This window comes from Cydia amplana, chromosome 23, assembly GCF_948474715.1.
Source record: "Cydia amplana chromosome 23, ilCydAmpl1.1, whole genome shotgun sequence".
NCBI classification, from domain to species: Eukaryota; Metazoa; Arthropoda; class Insecta; order Lepidoptera; family Tortricidae; genus Cydia; species Cydia amplana.
In genome coordinates, this window is record NC_086091.1 from 10,204,246 (window position 1) to 10,225,612 (window position 21,367).

Below are 21,367 nucleotides of genomic sequence, written 5' to 3' on the forward strand. Positions count from 1 at the left end.
GTCAAATATTTAAAGAAAACTTCTCACTACACTTCATTCAAATTGTTAAAAATATAAGATAAAAAAACGTACTCGAAATCTCGTAATACGTAAACGTGACGTCGAGCAGAAATATTTTGCATAAAACAATTTTTACTGTTTCAATGTCGTACCTAGTTCTTGAAACATGTCAGATTGCTGTATCTATCTTTAAAGTAGTTGATAATATATCACTAACCTATTTGAAGGTCACCCTATATACGACATTATAAGTCAGAAAACGTGGTCCTTTTTGCCAGACCTCCATAAGTGCCGTCCTAATGTTTTAAATATTATCTTTGGCTGTGAGAGATGCTTGGAGTTTCGGGGCATTTGACCGGCATTCTGATGTGATTTCCTAATAAGGCTGCTTTTTATATTGATGCTATTAAATTGGTCAAAGATATAGCAGCAGATATAACTAAATGGGCGAGTTGTTCAAAAGTAACTGATCACGTCTTTTATTTGTTATTTAGAAAAGGTGTTATTTAAACGATCAGCATAAAATACTAATCTAACCTAAAAACTAATTGCACCGCAAAACAGTATTCGTGCGAATAATTATTCTGCCGTGAAGATCACTATTTTTCGAGGGACCATTAAAATTAATTTAAAGAAAATAAGAGTACCTACATGTATTGTGTAGGTAATTAAGTTAAGCCCGCTTCGCTATTTTTGCTGGTGCCTTATGCTCCTGTTGCAATTTTATTGTTGTGTGGTTACTCAAATATATTATATCAAATATATTCCTACCATTTGTTCCATTTGCATTGTCTTAACTTTTCTTTGTAAATCGCCGTTGGAAAAGAACTTTATTCTGTATTAAGTAGGAAGAGAAAACTCGTTGTCAGTTCAATTTCAGTCTCATTTCAATATTTTTTCAATTCGAGGTTGAGCAAACACTTGTCCCTCATTGTCAAGTGCAATGCGAATCCTTTACAATATACGGACAGTTTGTAAAGGATTTCTTTGCATCCGTTTTTATTGATTTTAAGTGTACATAATATGGATATTATCTCCTGTACTAACGTTTTCAAAACGCACTTAACCATATATAGGTCGCTTCAAGTGACATCTATCGGGTAACTTCTACAAAAAGGGTTCCAAGATTAGATCTCAGGATGTTTTCAGAAAGGAAATGGGAATTTTAACAAGGGTGGGAAAGTTTAATTTGGGGACGGGAAGGCGGATGTTTGGTATCAAAGATTTTGGGAGGGGATTAGCTCTTTATGTAGAAGCGTGTCGTTGTTTTGCGAATATAAAAGGCTCGAGGCTTGGCGTTCGACAAAAGGGGAAATGGGCGATGATGGAAAAATAGTTAGAGCTTGTCAGAAACAGAGGGTTTCAGAAATCGGAATGCTTAAAATATTACGAGTATAAAATGTGCTTACTTTGCTCCAAAACTCTAAATATTGGTAGTGTTCCGTACCTCAAAAGGAAAAAACGGAACCCTTATAGGATCACTCGTGCGTTTGTCTGTCTGTCCGACCACCCCCACCCGCCCCCCCCCCCCCTTTATCTCAGAAACTACTGAGTCTAAAATCTATAGGTGACAGGAAAACCTATTACAAATGTACATTCAAGCGTGAGTCGGACTTAATGTACGGAGCCCTTGGAACGCGAGTCCGACTCGCACTTGGCCGGTTTTTTTTATTATTATCTTGTATGTTGACTGTCACTATTATCACGCTGTAATACTATACATACCACTTAAACACGGCGCCGTTATGTATCAATATGTTTCTGGAAAAATATAGGTATATGTATATAAATAGGGGACTGTAATATTGGGGCAAATAATATAACTGCACAATATTTCGTTATGAGTATGAATGTTAATTTACATTTTTGTTTGGTATTTATTTTAATTTTTTATTAAGTAAACAAGTTAAACTCGTGAAACGAGCCTGTAAAACCTGAAAGTTGAAGACCTTATTCTATAATAAGGTCTTCAACTTTCAAATTAAGGAAGAGGGTAAGAATCGAGTTCCATGGACGCCAATATACATATAATGTACACTCGAATGCATTAGTCTCCTTTCTTAACCAATGGCATAATGGTTTCACTTGTCTCAACTTCTGCCATCCATCTCCTTCTAAACTTGAGTAAAAACTACGAACTCAAACTGAACTGAGAGCGTTTGACCCGGAAATCCGTGGGAAGTTTGCCGTCTTTATAAAAACTTATCTCTGATTGGAAACCGTAACGAATCAAGTTACGAGAGATAGCGAATCATTTGATAAACTAGTTTTGTCAGTAACAATAAAGCAACAAAAACCATACCTATCCCCTTTTTGGGGATATACCTTTAGTACTAGCTTATGCTTATGAATAAGACAGTATGATTATCTCTGCATAGCATAGACAGTTTGCAATGAGATTCCATTTCGCTGCATTTGCTTCCGAGAAAGTACTTTTTTAATCTTTCTATGAGATCTTTTAGATTTATATTCAATAAATATGCTAACTCGATATCTATACGAAGACCTTATCAAAACTTAAAATAAATCCAAATTGAAATATAAATTTTAAGATTAAAAATAGTTGAATCAAACATGAGACTGATTAATGTAGCACTATCTAAAGCTTTTGATCAGTCTAGCTCTGTTGTAGTTTATTTGAATACATTTGGATTAAGTTACGATAATTCTACGATTTTTTTCTGAGTCTCTATCATATCTAACGTAAGCACTGTTTATTTAAAATTGGAGATATTTCCAAATTTAAAGCAATTTGAATGAATAAGGTTTATCTTTGTTGTGTTAATGACTGCCTCAGGGTTCAATCCTAAGTCCTGCATTTTTCTTGTTGAATACTAATAACTAAACGCGAACATAGACGCTGACATCAATAATGCTGGCATAATTATTTATAACTTACCAATTAGTGTAATAGTTTTCTTCATAACACAATAAATATTGGACATAGTTAATACTTAAACAAGGGATTGCCTGTCACTGGAAACATATAAATGAACATGTTGTCCTTCCTTAGACCAGTATTAACCCAAAAAAGGGATGAGTAAGGTAAAGTGGGGTAGGTAAGAGAAACATACTTTATTTTGTTCGGGGCAAGAGTACGATTTATTAAATAAATTTAATTAAGTTTTTACTATATCTTAACTCTTTATGTTCCTGACAAGCGTTTATCTTGATTCATAGTTTCCCTTACCTATCTATCCTTAGGTAGTTTAAGGTCTAAATTTCTGTAACTTGTACCACTACTAAACAAATTAGCGGTATGAATGCTCGCGATTGGCGGGAGCGCTCCACAATTAACTGCACTTGTGGTGTCTTCGTTCGGTCTTGGTTAAACCCATTTATTGGTAACTAGTGATACGGGAAATTTACGGGAATATCCGTATTAGAGGATAAGGGAATTCGATATTCAAGAGTATGCGCCTAGTCAACAGTGGTCTCGTGAAATTCCAGGTATGCGGCGTATGTTCCCCAAACAGGCGATCTGGTTGCAAATCTTGCAATATTGTTATAGTCAAGTGATAATGATTTACCTATCTTTGTATCTTCCTGAACAGTTAATATCAAAAGGTTCCTATTGCAACGCGCTTTACGCGCTAGATCACACTCAATAAACCACCTTAGACATTTTGAAAAATGTTTTAACGTACATATAAATATTTAAACGACCCCGCGAACATTCCGATTTCCTTTGCGCATCACTATTTCATACAACGTTCTCAGCTAGATTCTTGAGTAGAGATGTCACAAGCACATGTGTTACTGTCGCGAGCTAATTTAAGCTGGGGTGTTCAGTTATTCCTATTGCGTAGATATGAAGCTACGTTAGATTGTGTGTAGTTATCATAAACATACTCATTGGAGTACAGATGACGTTCGGATGTTAACAGCAGCAGCTGCACTACTGAATCTGTAAATTCCCTTGATAAAATCGGCAACGACACCAGTTGTGGCTACTAGTAGGTTGGCACTGACATAAACGCCATCGAGAACGTAATTTACTTCCTATGCATCTCGCTCGTACTCGCATATTAGTGCGAGCGAGATGTATAGAAAGTAAAGAAGGTTCTCGATAGCGTTTATGTCAGTTTTGACACTGTCATGGTACGGGCTCTCATTAGTTTTGGATAGAAGTTAAAGCATCGTTAAAATTCGAAATTCGTCGTCGTCGTCGTATCGAAATTTTATAAGTCTTCCTATTAAAATAAATAAAACTATACAGGATATTTCAAGCTAACAGACATTTATATTATAACATATATACTTGTTTTTGATAAATGATGTAGCAGACCGGGGCGCAAAATCATGAAAACATACAGGAAAAAATAAAAACCTTTTACAAAAAAAAACCGACGTCAAAAAGGATGAAATAAAATATTATCCTTTTTGAAGTCTATGCGTTACCAACTGATATGTTTGAAGTCGGTGCCAAGCTAATTAGTAGCAATACCCGTCAAAAATGGGATTTATATCCATAAAGCTAATTATTTTTGACTGGTATTGTTACTACTTGGCTTGACACCGACTTCAAACATATCAGTTGGTAACGCATAGACTTCAAAAAGGATAATATTTTATTTCATCCTTTTTGAAGTCGGTTTTTTTTTGTAAAAAGTTTTTTTTTTTTTTTTTTTCATTTTAGTTTTAACGCATTGTTAAGAGCGCGACAGATGAATGAAAAAAATCGGACTACTCTGTGTCGTGATTGTTTCACCGGATGGTCTCATCGGAAGATCAGCGCTGGAAGTCGCCAGCAACATGCTGAGATGAGACCATTTCGTGGCACTTTATCCTTTTATTCTCTGTTATATCTCTTGTCATCTCTTGTTATATCTCTGTTATATCTGTTACATCTGTTTCTATTTTGTGTTTGTGCTCACGAATAAAATTATTTCTATTCTATTCTATTCTATTATATTCTAAAAAGTTATGCGTGGTCATACATAAAAAATAAAAAAATATACGCGTCGACTTGAGAACTTCCTCCGTTTTTTTTGTCGGTTAAAAATAGGTACACAATAAATAATACACACATACTATTGCATTCATTCGTAATCCAGTACGCACACCAATGAGGTTGGTGTAGACCACATCGCTTCGCTTACACGTGGTAAATTTAAATACTCCGTTTTTTAAAAATAGAAGTTATTTATTTGTGGCAAAAAAAAACAGACAAAAAGAGAAACAAAAACAAACTTCTCTGTGTAATCTTGCGAGTAAAGTACAATTCTATATACCTACCTCGCAATTGCGCAGAAGGCCCCTGATTCGCATCCCTCTTTCTCGCAATAACATTCGTAAAAAATGTTTCTTCCCCCGAACAACTAGGCTATTTAATGAATTGAATGATATGCCTGATGTGGATTTGTTTCATAGTAAGATTAATAATGTTAAAAATATTATTGTCAATAGATAGTTAACGATACCCGACTTAAGTTTGTGTTCGTAATTTCTAACGTGTATTCTAATTACCAGTGTAATATTTTGCTATTTCGAGACCTTTATATTTTTGTTAATTAGCATTATATATGTGGAAGTTTGTAATTTGCATTTAGCAGATAAGTCTATCAACCTATGTATATTAGGCAGTAAGCATCCCGAATAAAATAAAATAAAACAAATAAATAAAACTTACACATCGTAGTTATAATTATTAAACTTGTCATATGTCATTGCCTAGCCAATGGCAAAGTTCACCACCAAAATAACCGACAGTTAACTCCAGTTCTAACCACAACCTGGGTTAGTCCAGTCCTTGTTGGTGGTTAGGCAGATTATTGGCTGCTACGCGTTGAATGTCTCCAGCAGATGACGTGAAAAATATATTTTAACGGCCGTTTAGTTTAGAATTGATAATGATATTATTAAATATATTAAAACGGGTCACTCAAGTTTTTTTCGTCGAATATTGCTCGACATGATACTGGTGAAACTCCTCGTTGTAGAGCGAAAAATGCATTTAGCGAAACTTACACCATCTACTAACCCGGGGTTAACCGCTTAAACTAACCTAGTGTCAAATTGTACTGGTAACCATGTTAGCTCTAGGTTTTACCGGTTAACCCGAGGTTAGTTGGTGCAAGTGGCCCTTAGAATAAGATGGTATTATTGGTTAAGTTTTAATTTACATCAAATCAACTATTTCTATTTCAAAATAAAAATCAAGTTTGTCTACTACCTCCATCTATTAGTAAAGGGATCTGGTCCTTGATACGACTAATGATTCAGTTGTAATTGCCGCTTGTACCAACTAATATTGGAATTATGTAGATTTCAGTTGGTTTTGGTTTATTTCGGCCATCACAAACACGCCTACCATTCGATTTCAGCTTTGGTCATTGCTTTGTTAACAAGATTCTATTTGACTTTGTAAACGTGATATTACTGAAACATGCGCTGTAGGCAGCCTAAATTAGGTCATTCGACATTACATGGGCCTTTGCAATTGCATACGTACTATAACAATATTGCATAATTGGTTTGAGATAGAAGCAAAACAAGAATGTTTTCTGCTTTGTCCTAAGATTGGTAGAGAATGCCTCATGGCATTAAGTTCGTCTTCAACTTTTTCTTTTGTGCATTTGAGTCTCGAAAGAAATAAATGGTTAAGAAATTAGGGCCATTAGTGAAGCGTTGGATGTAAAAAAATCTTAAGGATAATAGACTATTGGAAATCTGAAACAATAATATCAGAAAGATGAAATACAAAAACTAAGGTAACACTAGATCGTGCTTAAAACTATTTAAGATAAATATTACATATTTTCACTTGCTGACATAATTTACTCCTAAATATTTTACTGCTAAGACACGACACGATCATCGAACGCAGCTAAATATTTAATGCCAAATAATGGTTTCCCTAAAAACAACTGAACAACACTCTCAAGAGACATTTTGAATTATTAAAACTCCCATTCAACCACAATTCCCACGCTAAGACGTTTGTGGTCAAAGCATCCCACGGGATCATCTTACATCAATGGCGATGGAAATCTATTTGGATTGCGTTAATGATATCGTATTGCATTAATGGAATTAATAATAGGAGGCTTGAAATTTCGGGGATAATTATTTCAGGAGCGAACGGTCCTTAAAGTCAAGTTAATGACGTAACTGACGCCGATTTTGTATTAGGAGACGCCCTTTCGTATAAAGGTGTTTAGTTGGCTAGGAGCGTTATAATTACATAGTTTGGGACTATAAATTTAATGATGGCATCGAATCGACCTTACAAACTTGTACAATTACTGCTTTATGCTTGTGAACAGTACTATAAATAGAATACAATGATACCTTTTTTGGGAATTGTAGGTGAGGTTTTGATGAAAGAGAAAATTGAAGATTTTGTAACAAATATGGTTTTAGTTATAGAAAAAGTTTTTGTAGTACCTAGTAGTTTACAATAATATAATATATGTTACAAATCAATCGTACAGAAATGGTTTTTAAAAGCGAAATTAAATTATGTAAGAGAAAGAAGAAGGAGGAAATAGAAAATGAGAAAATACTGTAAAAATGTTCGACATAAAATTTATTCATTTGAGACGTTGTACATATATTTGTAATTGTACTTTTACACATATCAGACAGAGAAATAGGACTGAAAATCGGTGTTACCCAGACTTACATTACTTAAATCAAGCCAGTGAACCAAAGCCGCGTAACCGTCGAAAACATTTCCAACTAGCAGTTTAACCGGCAGATAAGTTCCAGTTAAATTTAGACGGCAATTATTCGCACAAAGTTCTCAACTACTCGTAACTCCCATCAGTTTAAGAAGGATTTTGAATTATTCCAAGAAAATAGAGGAAATTGTGGCGAAGTAGTTTTTTGTTGAAGCTCTTGAGGTTTAAATACCTTTGGAAAGTAGCTACTTATATAGCTCTTAGTATAAGCTGTCTTTTTCTTAGCATTTAAGGGAACAACACTTTGAGAAACGGGATTTTAGAGAACTGATTTGTGTGATTTATAGTTGGACTGAAAAGTACAGTAAAGTGATTAAAAGTGATATTTGTAGTTTTGAGAATATGTATCCATTTTGAGAAAGGAACAATAGATATTGACATAAACAAAATCTAAAATAACCAAAATTTAAAAGAAGCTGACATTTATTTCTAGAAAATCAAATATAATAAAAATACACCCAAAGTCGGAAGCAAACTTAGACAACAAATGGTAAATTTAGATTGGAAGACAAAAATTACTTCGCTGTCTTGGTGCTAGCAAAACAAATACCTACCGCACGTCTATTTGAACACAATGGATTCTATCCAAATGTGTTAAGACACATTTCCCTTTGCAGCAGACGGTTACAAATGCCTTATTATTACTAGTTGCTAGAATTTTTAATGGAAACGCGGAAACTCCAACTTTAATTGTTTCTCTGTAATATATTCCGAAGGGCAGAAGCTCTTTCTCATTGCCGATTGTGTTTTAGAAATTTGATAGGTTTTAATCTCAATTTGATACGACCTTTCACCAGGCATCTCAGGCGTACCAATAAGCGCGAGCGAGATGCCTCATGAGACGACTCCTTATTGCATTTCGTCAGCACTAATCAGCGTGAGTCGTTATCGGTTATTGGTATTCACAGTCAAGATCGTATGTGGAAAAGGTGGATGGACTAGACTGGTGGTGGATAAGATGACGGGTGACAGAGAGGTATGGAAGAGAAAGACATGCTGTGCCTACCCCAAGTGAATGGGACAAGGGCAAGAGAATGATGATGAGTCAAGATCGTATGTAAAATTGTAAACAAGATGAAAACCATGTTCAATTCATAAAATACAATCGGCCTCCTCGTCTTGACGGTTTTGAATACATAATGGCACTGTTTGGGAATGCTGCGATAAGCATGGTTAAATAAGCTAAGGGAAAATAAATTTTAATTTTATCCATGGATTTAATATTAACAAGAAATCCTAAAAAGATTTACTTTATATGTATCATATCAAAATTGATGCTAAGTAGATATTACTTAACATTTTAACCAATTGTATCTACTAGATCAAAAAAGTAAGATTAAGTTTAATAGGACCGATAAAATTATAGTACAATATATTTCTATTCATTAGCTATTCCTCCATTGAACACTGTGTTATTTAAATAACTCTTCTCTATTGACTTTTACTAAAAATGGAGAATCTGACGGTTACTACCTCAAGGAACAGTCTTAGGCTTTAATTAAACATCTTCAATAATGTTTATCACATCAAATGCTAAGACTAATCAAATGTAACCACAGGTCAAGATGGGAATACAGTAGGCCTTTTTAATTCTCCTAAGACAAAAACCATTAGCCCTCTTCATGGTAGGGTGCCCCGTTCCGCCCCATGCCGCTCCCACGGCTCCGTGTGAATTGATTTCAATATCATGTCTATTATCCGTCTTACGCAACCGGGTTGGTGGTTCCGTTAATGAGGATTTTGGAGCAGATGTGTACATTTGTTGTTCGTAACAAACATCTACTTGAGGTTGTTCGTGTATAGGATTTGCATTTACCTTTGGCATTTGCGTTTCATTGTAGGTTTATTTACTGCTCTTTGGGTGTTGTTATTTCTTTTAAATAACAAAATCCCGACATACATTATTTGAAATACATTTGTAGCCTATTTAAATAAATCCTCAACTACCTATTATAATAGAATAATTAAATTGGTTTTAAGCAGATCATTTATTTTAATTATAATGAGGACAATAGTGTAAAACTAACACATGGACGACTTATTGTTCTTTTTTGCATAATTATATAGATAACTGCGTTTGAATCTGTCGTTTATTCATTTAAGCATAAAAGAAAAATAACTTTATTTGGAGGACCAAACTTTCTTTGAAGTGAAAGAAACCCTTGTCTAATATTGGCTCAATCTTTTGTCCTCTTACAAAAGTATCGTAATGTTCTGAAGAAACTTGACTACTTATGGTTTTATTCCGATACTTAAATTCAATAATAACAACGAAGTATTTTTTATTACTTTGTTTTTCGATACCTATTTTTTCATTTCCAAATAAAACTTTAGTCTTATATTGATCACATTTAGAAAATAGTGTAGGTACCTATATACATATAGTTGTAGTATTATATTATGTATTAAAAATTAACATTACTTCCTAAGTTATACTAACAAATATACAAATCTGAAATAAATATTTTCAGTTCAATTTATATTACTAATTCGTAACATCTGAAATTAATTTTGATAAACTTTAATAAAAAGTTATTTATATTATATTATCTATTATTAAAATATGCCTTATTATTAAGCTTAGAATACATTTTTAAAAGTGGAAAAATTACTGTCTTGGCTGAGAATAGCATCGTAAGCAGACGTTTATGCTTATTAATAATTAAAATACCTAATTATTGCTTTACCTCTTTTAATGTTCAAATTAAAACTTTTTATTTGCCTATTTAACTAAATATTTAACATTCGAGGGAAATGTTGCGAGTTCTTTCTTCTTTAAGGTCAGACGCTCGACATTTACCTGCAAATATTTGTTTAGTAAGAAAGAGTGCAGTGAGTGTTCTCTTCAGGTTCTCATGTATAAATGAGACGGTATTTGTTGAAGTTTTTTGGCTAAAAATATTTTTAATTTATGCAGTACCACACAAAACAGATATTGGCTATGTCTCTTATCCAGTTGGTCTGTGGCAGTATTAGTTCTTTATTTCAATTTCATTATCATTTCAATATTAAGTTTGCAATTTTCGATTTAAAATACGTATGTGATCCCTTTTAAGATCTTTAAAGCGAGTCGCTTCCATAGTATTTTCTGTAATATGAATGGTCTCACAACTCTAATAGGTACTTCTTCCTTTTGTAACAGTTTTGAAAGATTCACGGTTAGGTATATCGACCGGGATATGAACCGTCACTACCTTTTGTATTTTTATTTCGATGCGTTGAAATAAATCTAGTTTCAACAGTAGATATTTTAAGTCTAGCTTTTCCTTTTGTATTCATGTTATTATCTCTTTGTTACAGAACCAGTGGCCGAATGTCCGAAAACATCTACTCGTTCAAAGCGGACGCATCCGACAATAAGGCTCGTTATACCTGTGAGGCGAAAAACGTCATGATCAGCAACACTTTGAAGGCTGAAATCGATCTTACTGTCCTATGTAAGTACCTATTCTAATTACGGTCAATATGGCTAATTCCGTCTTATAAGGAAACGTAAACAAAGATTTCTGTTCGGACTTCGAAAGATTTTTGAGTGATCTAAATTACTGCCATTCACCTGATTTTTTATTTACACGCGATTCAAGATTCGAACTTTCCTACTTGGACCCAATTTTGGACTGTCGTGGTTTCAAAGTGAGCGGTGAAGCGAGACGTTGCCTTAATATTGAACCTGGGGATTAATTCTGAAATAAACATTTACTGAGTTGCTATTAGATTGAAATCGTTTTAGTGAACGATACAAATGTCTGCAAGTGAGACTCGGATATAGATTGAATTGGAATTAGATGAAGATAAGAAAATTAAGTCCTTGATTTACAGGAGAATGGTTGGCTAAGTAGGTCAGTAAATATACGGTTTTAACTTGAGAGAAAAGCGGCAAGTAAATTAGGTTATTAATGTTTAATATGCCTCATTAAAATTCCTTTTAACTAACATATGTCTTGAATATTTTTCTGAAACAGAGATTTTTTTGGGATTTGAAATAGAAAATAATGTTTTGATTAATATGATGATGATAAAAGTGTTTCATTATGTAGGTATTCTTCAACTTTTTATAGTTAAAGTATAAAAAAGGCCATAAAGCCTCATACCAAAAAAGCTAAATTCAGTCATACAAAAAAAATCGAAAAAGATAGACCTAAGATTATACTCAAGCTTTCAGCATAAACTTAAGGATTTTCCGTTCATTATAAATTTTCCATAAGATTTTCTAAATGTTCACTCCTCTTCTATTTCATGTGTACGTAAACAAGCGATGATTTGTTCTGCAATCCTTTATATCTTACACATTTCCTTCGATGATTGGTTTCTTTGTCCAATCATAACTTGAGCTCCTTCGGAAGGGTATGTAATATTTTGCAGTGCTATTTTGTTTTGTTGAGGTCTTTTAACATTAATAAACTTTTTTTGGTCAAATAAAGATTACCATTTCATTAGGTAGGAAATATGGAATTTGGATTCGTCTGAAGCTATTGTCGCCATACTCTTTATTAAAAGGATATTATGTCACTTTGAATCCATTAATTAAGAAAATGTAAGTTTGTTTTGATAGGTATAAAATTGGAATTGGAAAAGAAGATACTATAAAAAAGTAATACCAAAAAGTGTGAGCGACAAAAGTCTGGAACCGTCAATATTTTCTAAAGTCAATCTGCGAAACCATTCACTTAGCGATGGCGATCTTTGGACAGTTGGAAAAGTTTATCAGGGCTCCTCGGTGAGATTCATATAAAATTAAGTTAAAATTTTACTAGCAGAGTTTATTTTTATAATTTCGTCATTTAATTTACAACCAGTTCGGAAATGTCAACTTTTTGTTCTAACTGACAGGCCGATACCATCCGGCGGACTATTAATCAGTGGGCCCCTTTACCACGACTGCCTTTAGCAGTGTCAAACTGACATATTCGTTAACGTCTGGGTACCTAACTTACTTTGTATACATCTCGTTCGCACTAATGTGCGAGTACGAGCGAGATGCATACAAAGTAAGTTACGCACACACTAGCAAATATATTAGTGGCAAACTGTAGGTAGCCATACAGATTTATTTACATGCTTTGAATCCTCTTGGTCCCCATCTTGAGGTTACTGTACTTTCACAAATTTAATATGGCTGTCACACAAAGGCCTTACTAAAGGGTTACTCTGCCAATGTCGCAATCTCACATCTCAAGAGCGTCTCACATCTTTTTGCGGCCTTCGAAGAGTAACATATTATTACAGGTGACTGTACAACGCGATGACGCGAAAAAAGTAAACAACCAATAAAATAAAACTCAATCACAAAACCCAACTTTTCATCCCGGCTCGCGCTTGGTCCGTTTCTTAAGTAAATTCTCCAAGTTCGACGCGTCGATGGACTTGTGAAAAGAAATTAAAACTTCAGATTTGCGTTGAACGAAAATAAATGTCAAATCGACGACTCCAGGGCGATTGGCGTTATTTTTTTAAGGAGTTTATCAAACTTTTTTATAAACACTAAGTTGTTATCGCAATAAATTTGGGCCCAGAGTGCTGCCTTGGGGAATACCTGGTATTTATTTAATAATTCAGGCGATGAGTGTCTGGACTTGGTTTATTTTTAATTAAAATAAAAGAAAAGTCTTATCTTACAATAAATCTAAAAAAAAAAAATCGAAAAATCTTGTAATTTTTGAAAAACATTAAACGATTCTTAATTTAAAATAACATTGGGGACTATCTTAAATATATATATCGAACTAGCCCCAAAATAAGCAAAGCGGGTACCAGGCGACGATATACCTACATACTCGTACTTAGATACCTACATCAGAGAACATCCATAACTCAGGAGCATTCGTGATGAAAACACAAATATTTAATAGGCATTTGCCCTCATCAGGATTCGAACCTCCTCCTGTTTCGTAAGAAGGTTTACTGCCGAATAAGCTAGGAGGCCGTTAAGTGTTTTGTGTGGTTGTGATATTGTTTCAATGTACCATCACGCTCCGCGATTGCTGCGCCATTTAGGGTCCTAGCTAAATAAGTTGTTAAATACTTACGCTAATTTATAATTTAACAAGAACCCTAAATGACATAACAATCCCGTGTGGTGACTGTACATATAAAAACTGTTTGAGCACAATTGGCAGCAAATAAGGCACATTTTATAATCATAAGAAATGAATATTAGAAATGAATCCTTCACCATCTCATTATAAATACATCTTAGACAAATAAATAATTATTATAGGACATTTTAACACAGATTGACTAAGTCCCACAAAAAACGCCCAAGAAGGCTTGTGTTGTGGGTACTCAGACAACGATAGAGTCAGGAACAAATATCTGTCTCATCACACAAATAAATGCCCTTACCGGGATTCGAACCCAAGACCGCGGCTTTACAGGCAGGGTCACTACCCACTAGGCCAGACCAGACGTCAATACATCTTACTCCTATACAAACTTCAGACTTCTATACTATTAACGGAATACTCAATTGCGTTTGTTAGCTGAATACCTGATGCTTATTGACATTTACATTAGTCTGATTCTGCGGAATTATACCTTAATCACATTCTGATTGTGCCTAATGTAATCAAGGTTCATTACTACTTTAACTCACCTAAATCTGAAACTAAAATTGTATTAATTTTCTCAAAGAAAACTACGTATTTGACCGGATTATTTCACGTATATAATGAATGTAAAATACATTCCGACGTTTCGAACCATGTACAGCGTTCGTGGTCAACGGGTGAATTATTTCACGAGTAACTATCGCGGTAGCCGAAGACAATAATATTATATTAATTTTCTTTTTATAAGTATGTACCTTTCGAGCAAATATTTTTCCAGCTTTTTTTAATTCAAGATTTATGGTAAGGAATTGAAGGCATTGATATAAGCCATATTTTCTCCTGTCGTTTGAGAAAGTTTTTTTTTATGTGATAGTCAGCAAACGAGCAGACGAGCCGCCTGATGGGATGCGGTCATCGTCGCCCATGGACATAAGCAACATAATAGTTAACTCATTCCGACTGTAACTCAGATGAGAAAGCAATTATCGAGAACCTATAGTATTACCCAGGTCAAAGACAATTTGCTCTAATGAGCACGACCTTGAGACAGCCTCGGTAACTTTACAAGATTGAAATGTAGATATCGAATATAAAATGAATGAGTACGATCTTTTCAAGATAGTTAATATTCTGAGGCTTGCAAGATTGGTTCTTGAACAAGTTAAAGTAAAAGTCTTTAAGTTCTGACCTAAAGGTCAGGTCAGGTGTGACTTGGGTACTAAAAATATTGAGCAAAAAAGACATTTTTAAATTGTAGTAACTCAGAAGTTCTTTACTTTAGTACCGTAAAATCTAAAATGTGCCTTTAGATTTAATGGCCTCCTAGTCTACTCGGTAGTGACCTTGCCTACGAAGCCGGAGTCCCGCGGGTTCGAATCCTGGTAAGGGCATTTATTTGTGTGTTCATCACAGATATTTGCACCTGAGTTATGGATGTTTTCTATGTATCTGTCTGTTATATATATCGTCGTCTAGTACCCATAACACAAGCCTTGTTGAGCTTACCGTGGGGTTATGTTAAATCAGCAGCAGAAGTTGCTATTTAAGCGGGCGAGGTGTTCAAAATTACCTTGACGCGCTCTTATTTTGCTCATATAAAGACGCGTCAACATCATTTTGAACACCTCGCCCGCTTAGCAACTATTGCTGCTGCTGACTGTACCTAGGTCGATTTGTGTAATTTAATATGGGTAATCTAACGTTTGTGCAACACCTACTATACCGATTATTTCTCTGTATCCGCTACCCAAAGGTTGTCTGGGAGAGATCGCTCTTTAGCGATAAGACCGCCTGTTGTCTGCCTCTACATTTAATCAATGGTTCTTTTCTTTTTTATCTTTTTACTGAGGTGTTCCAATAAAGAGTATTCTATCTATATCTATATATCTTCTAACTTTATCTTTCTTCCACAGTCGCTCCAGCCCACGTCACCATCGCCGGCCCCACTGAAGCCCGGGTCGGGGACCCGGTGCCCTTAACCTGCAGTACTGCGCCTTCGAACCCCGCTGCCGACATCAAGTGGCTGGTCTCCGGCAAGCACCATAAGGAAGCTAGCAATCGCACTGTTATATCCCCTGAAGGTGAGGGTTTAGGCACAGGGCGGACACGCCATACATCAAAAATCATTTTCGTTTATATTTGTGCGCGGCACGTCTGTGTACACGCGTCATTCTGCCGTATTCGAACTTCAAGAAGACAAGAGACGACACGTACTAGATCCATTCTAGATACGTTATAGTTTAGATTTCAACTAGTTCTCTTTTGCAGCGCAATTCTTGCAACCAATGTCACTTTTACGTTAGATAGAGTTAGATATCTATTAGATGTGAATTGGATCTCTATGCCATATCTTGCGGAAATCGTTTAAGAGTATCTCCAGAATCGCGCAAATGTCATATTTGACAGGTTATATCTTAAACATATCGTTATCGTATCTTGGAGATATCGTCGTTTGACTTTATGGCATAGCGACAGATAGGGACAAACGACGATCATCAACATATGCTCAACAACATGTTGCTTCAAACAAAAACGTGACGTTTTTGTTTGAAGCAACGTCAGTTTTGACACTTGTTTGACACTGACATATGCGATCCATATCGTTTCTATATCTTTTATTTGACGTATCTTAAAGTTCGAATATGGCTATTGGTCTTATGTCTGGGAAAACGCGCATTTTTGAGTATTTATATTTTTCCCGAGCAAATGTCAGACTCCCAGATATTTATTCATTATTCACACTCTTTGAATCTAAACAAATACATTAACGTTCTAGGTGGTTGGATCACGACGTCAAACATCACAGTGACAGTGGAAAAAGACAGACGTTCCGTCGTCGTCGTCTGTCACGGCATCAACGCGCAGCTGACGGAAAATGTCGTTGCTACGCACACCATCAACGTGTTATGTAAGTACATTATTCTCTTTATTTATTTATCATCTTAAGTTAGGTTAATTTATAATATGGATATAAAAATAAAATACAAAAACACTTACAAAAACAATACAAAATACTTATAAACATATTATAAAAAAACCTAACCTAGGGTGCCGCCAGCAGCGGGGCAAGGCCCAAGCTGCCGGTGGTCAGGGCTGCAGAGAGAGGAACCGACGGACTATCCGCGCCGTGTCCAAGATCACCGCCTTCTGCATCTGGCCCTTGATCCAACCACCTAGCGAGAGTCTCTCAAGATGTTGGTCGAGACTCTTCGCTATTAGACCGTTCGCTGATACAACTATCGGGACAATGATCGTCGAATCAACATCCCACATGGCGGTTATCTCGTGAGCCAAGTCTAGTACATTTATTATTATATATATGTTTAATGTACTTTATGAAGAACATATTCTAATAAGTGTTTTTAGGGTTCCGTACCTCAAAAGGAAAAAAAACTAAACCCTTATAGGATCACTCGTCCGTCTGTCTGTCTGTCCGAACAACCCCCCCCCCCCTTTTATCTCCGAAACTACTGGGTCTAAAATTTTGAAAACATACACAAAATATTTCTTTACCTACAGATGACAAGGAAACCTATTAGAAATGTGCAGTCAAGCGTGAATCGGACTTAATTTTCGGAACCCTTGGAACGCGAGTCCGACTCGCACTTGGCCGTTTCCTTAGTTGCGTAATAACTTGACATTTTAAAACGCGCTACATAATAAGGACATTTTCCATTTGACTTTGTAACACCAGTCTTACCATTCCTAACTCCTATCCACGCTCATACGTATCCTATCTCTGCGGTACCGTAGGTACCCAGTACCTAGTGTTTCGCTTTATAGAGCTATAACTCTTAAAACCGCTTCATTCTTAGTAATCAAACTTCCAAGTTCCAACAAACACTTAAGGATTTCTCACGTTAGACCGGGCCGTGTCCGGGCCGGAGCTTCCGGAACTTCGTTTTCTATGGAAAGCATCACGTGATTACCTGTCATCCTGTCATAGAAAAGTAAGCGCCGTAAGCTCCGGCCCGGACACGGCCCGTTCGGCCCGGTCTAAAGGGGCCCACTGATTAACAGTCCGCCGGACGGTATCGGCCTGTCAGTTATTCGGAACTGTCAAAATTTTGTTCTAACTTATTTGCTAAAATTTTTATACACTTTTAATTGTATTTTGTAGTTTGTACCTATTTTTTGGCTAGTGTTAAATATTCCCACACCCAAAACACATAAATAAATACTATCTCGCTCTAACTATAATAAATATCCAAAATGCAATAATTTCAAAATTCGAACGTAGATTCAAGATGTTCAAATGTCGAGCACACCATCTCCAGTTTGAGCACCGCACGCCTAACTCCAACAACATTTATATGGCCAGTGAATTTCAGACATTATGTAGACTAACGCCCGCAGCTAAAGCCACACATATACACGCCTGCGGTATAAGACACACATGTATACTCATCATAATGTGTAGTACTGTTTGGTTTGGTCGAACAAACGTAATGGTAGGACAGATTAACATAACTCAATAGAGAACTATGAACATGACTTTAGCTAATACCTACTAATTTTGTAAATATTATGAAAGTAACTCGGTATGTCTGTCTGTCTGTTACCTGTTCACGCTTAAAGCTCGGTTTATATCTACAGACATTTAGCGTGTTAGACACGTGCCGTGCATTTTCTTACTATAGAGTTGTCTGTCGGAATCAGCGCGGCCGTGTAACGATATGTATGAATAGGGTTTGCACGACGGATCCGAAATGTATGGGAAGATCCGCGGATCCAGATCCGGATAATTTCATACATTCCGGATCCGGATTGCAAACCCTAGGTATGAATAATAATAGACACTGTATAGAAGAATATTGTCTGCCACGGCAATGGAGTTGGCAACTGTCAAAGGTTTGCATTTTTACTGAGATTTGGCTTGTAGGGCTGGCATCCAGGGCATTAATAAAACAAAAATTTAACACAATTCTAGGGTTTGACAGGGCAAGCTATGATGGCGCAATCTGCTAAATACTTCGACCGGCCAACCCTATTATTGTCTGGCACGCTCGATTTCTGTAAATATAAACCGACCTTAAACCGCTGAACCATTTTGGATGTCTGACACATACGGATCACTGAAAGTTACCCTTTCTCCATAAATACCCTACACCATTTCCCGCTATTAAAAAAGTAGTGATTATACAAAAAAGTTTTGATTAGCTCAAATAACCTTCTACATATATGTGAAACCTCTTGCACGTTGTATTACAATACTTGATGTTGTCAACATGCCTGCAGTCAGTAACTGTGCTCAACTCAGTCGCTCGCGGTACAAAACACGTGTAAAGTGTGACCCTGTGTATCTAAACAAAACTCATGCCAGTTGAGGTAAAGCTAGCTATACACATACATAAGACAGTAACGCACATGTAACCCTCTCGTAACGTTTGCCTGCTATGTTTTCGCGTCACGCGTCGCTCCGAGTTAGTAAGACATTACAGGGGTCCGTAGGTCCCGATAAAAATGCTGGGTCAAGGCTTGGGGTTCATTTTGAAGTTTTGAGGGCTTTATATCGTTGAGTAGTAACTACTTAAGGTGACGGTAGAGGTGGGTAAATTTTCAGATTCTGTCAATTTACCCCATTTCACACACAAGCGCACTTCACGCACACTACCTCACTTTACTGGGACAGGTCACTGACCCATCAAGTTTTTTTTAAGATAGCGTTTTGAGTTTAGTGGCCTCCTTTTAGGAAAAGCGTTCCATTGAAAGAAGAAAGAGAAACAATACATTTAATCTTGCTTTCCTTGTCTGTTCATGTCACACGTGACGTATTTAAATTCTAATAATTCATTTGGTTGTTGACAATTTTCTACATTATGGCTTTGTCGAGATACGCGTTTTCTAAAGTTAAACCGAATAAAACCAGATGTCATTAAGTCAGATGTAAAATTTTATTTACTACTCTATACGACTTTTCATAAGACTCAAAATCAATTAAATGAGAATTTAAATAAATAAAGTTCCGGCAGGGTGCAAAATTTAATTAAGGCGGACAAAATAAAATTTGAAAATATATGGAAACAGTGTTGGCTAATGTACCCCTAATATCTTTACCGATTTACTTTTATGTGGTATATTCGCCTTTTGTTTCACTATTAAATTAATACAATTAAAATAAAAAATATTATACCGGTATTCCACCGGTATTATTTCAGTGCTGAAGCGATTATCTTCGATCGTAGCCTTGATAATGTAGGTGTTGATAGTTACTTACGGCGGTAGGAGCGGCAATGAACCCCGTGCAGAGTAGAACGTGAGGTGCGTTGGGATAAGTGCATATATCTACTTATAATTCTTTGGCTGGTTGGTAACCCTCTATATTTTATTTTTTGTTTTACTGTTATTAGGTTAAGGGAGTTTTAGGGAGTGAAAAAAAAATGATTTTCGTTTTATGCGCTCGCGTGTTTGCCGATGGATTATAATTAGACAAAAGAACTTGTTTTCCACGCATCGAATGTAGATCCCTATGACACTTCCTCCAAGTCTTCTCCAATAATGTTTATACCGTATTTTAATTACCTACCTTAAATGTTACATTTCTAAATATTTTTTTTGTGCTATACATACTTCAAAAAAATCGCTGGAGGCCTAGCGGTAAGAGCGTGCGAATTGCAATTCCGGCTCGTACCAATGAGTTTTTCGGAACTTATGTACGAAATATCATTTGATATTTACCAGTCGCTTTTCGGTGAAGGAAAACATCGTGAGAAAACCGGACTAATCCCAATAAGAGCCTAGTTTACCCCCTATGGGTTGGAAGGTCAGATGGCAGTCGCTTTCATAAAAATTAGTGCCCACGCCAATTTATGGGATTAATTGCCAAGCGGACCCCAGGCTCCCATGAGCCGTGTCAAAATGCCGGGACAACGCGAGGAAGATGATGATGATGTGACACATACTTCCAAAAAAATCTACAAATATTTTACGTGACAACTGCTTATAAGTAAATATTATGTAGGTACACTTATAAAGTATAAAGTAGAAAATATCTTATAGGTACATAATATAAAAACCGATCATGTACGAGTAGGATTCACTATGGGTTCCACAGTTACACATTTTTATTGCATATTTTTTGTTTAAGACCAACTCACCTATTATAGGACATAGGTCTTCCATTAATCTTTTGGCGTTGAACTATTTTTTGTATATGTATTTATGTAATACAATTCTGAGTTAGGTTATGGTACATTTTTGCTCACCTACTTATAATTATGTATTATATCTGATATGTCACATGATACCAAAAATCGCCGCAAAGTTAAAAGTTCATTTATTTACGTTACTCATCTTCGGATCACCGACTTACTACTTCCTTACTTGACATATGTGTACGAAATTTCAATTGAACTAGTCCAGTAGTTACGGTGAAAATTGGCTTTAACAAAATGGCAGACACACGAGTGATCTTATAAGGGAGATTATTTTCCTTGAGTGAATGGTATGCATTTACCCCAATGCACCTCACGTTCCACGCGGCGCGGCGTAATCTGGCCCCTATTTCACCACGGTGACAGGTACGACAAAAACATCACTGTTATTGACGCCATAGGCATCCATGGACTACAGTTACCGCTAACACTGATTTAAACTTTCACGATTTTTACACATTATTAAATTGTACAACGGAAC

General features: G+C 35.8%; 1 protein-coding gene across 3 annotated transcripts in view; it reads left to right on the forward strand.

Annotated features, from left to right (window-relative positions):
- LOC134658788 (nephrin) overlaps positions 1-21,367 on the forward strand; it is a 297,640-nt gene that overhangs the window by 220,457 nt on the left and 55,816 nt on the right. For all 3 annotated transcript variants that reach the window (XM_063514434.1, XM_063514433.1, XM_063514435.1), the window contains 3 exons: positions 10,986-11,122; positions 15,646-15,813; positions 16,509-16,640. In XM_063514434.1, the coding sequence (XP_063370504.1) occupies positions 10,986-11,122; positions 15,646-15,813; positions 16,509-16,640 (437 nt within the window). The remainder of the gene's footprint in view (positions 1-10,985; positions 11,123-15,645; positions 15,814-16,508; positions 16,641-21,367) is intronic.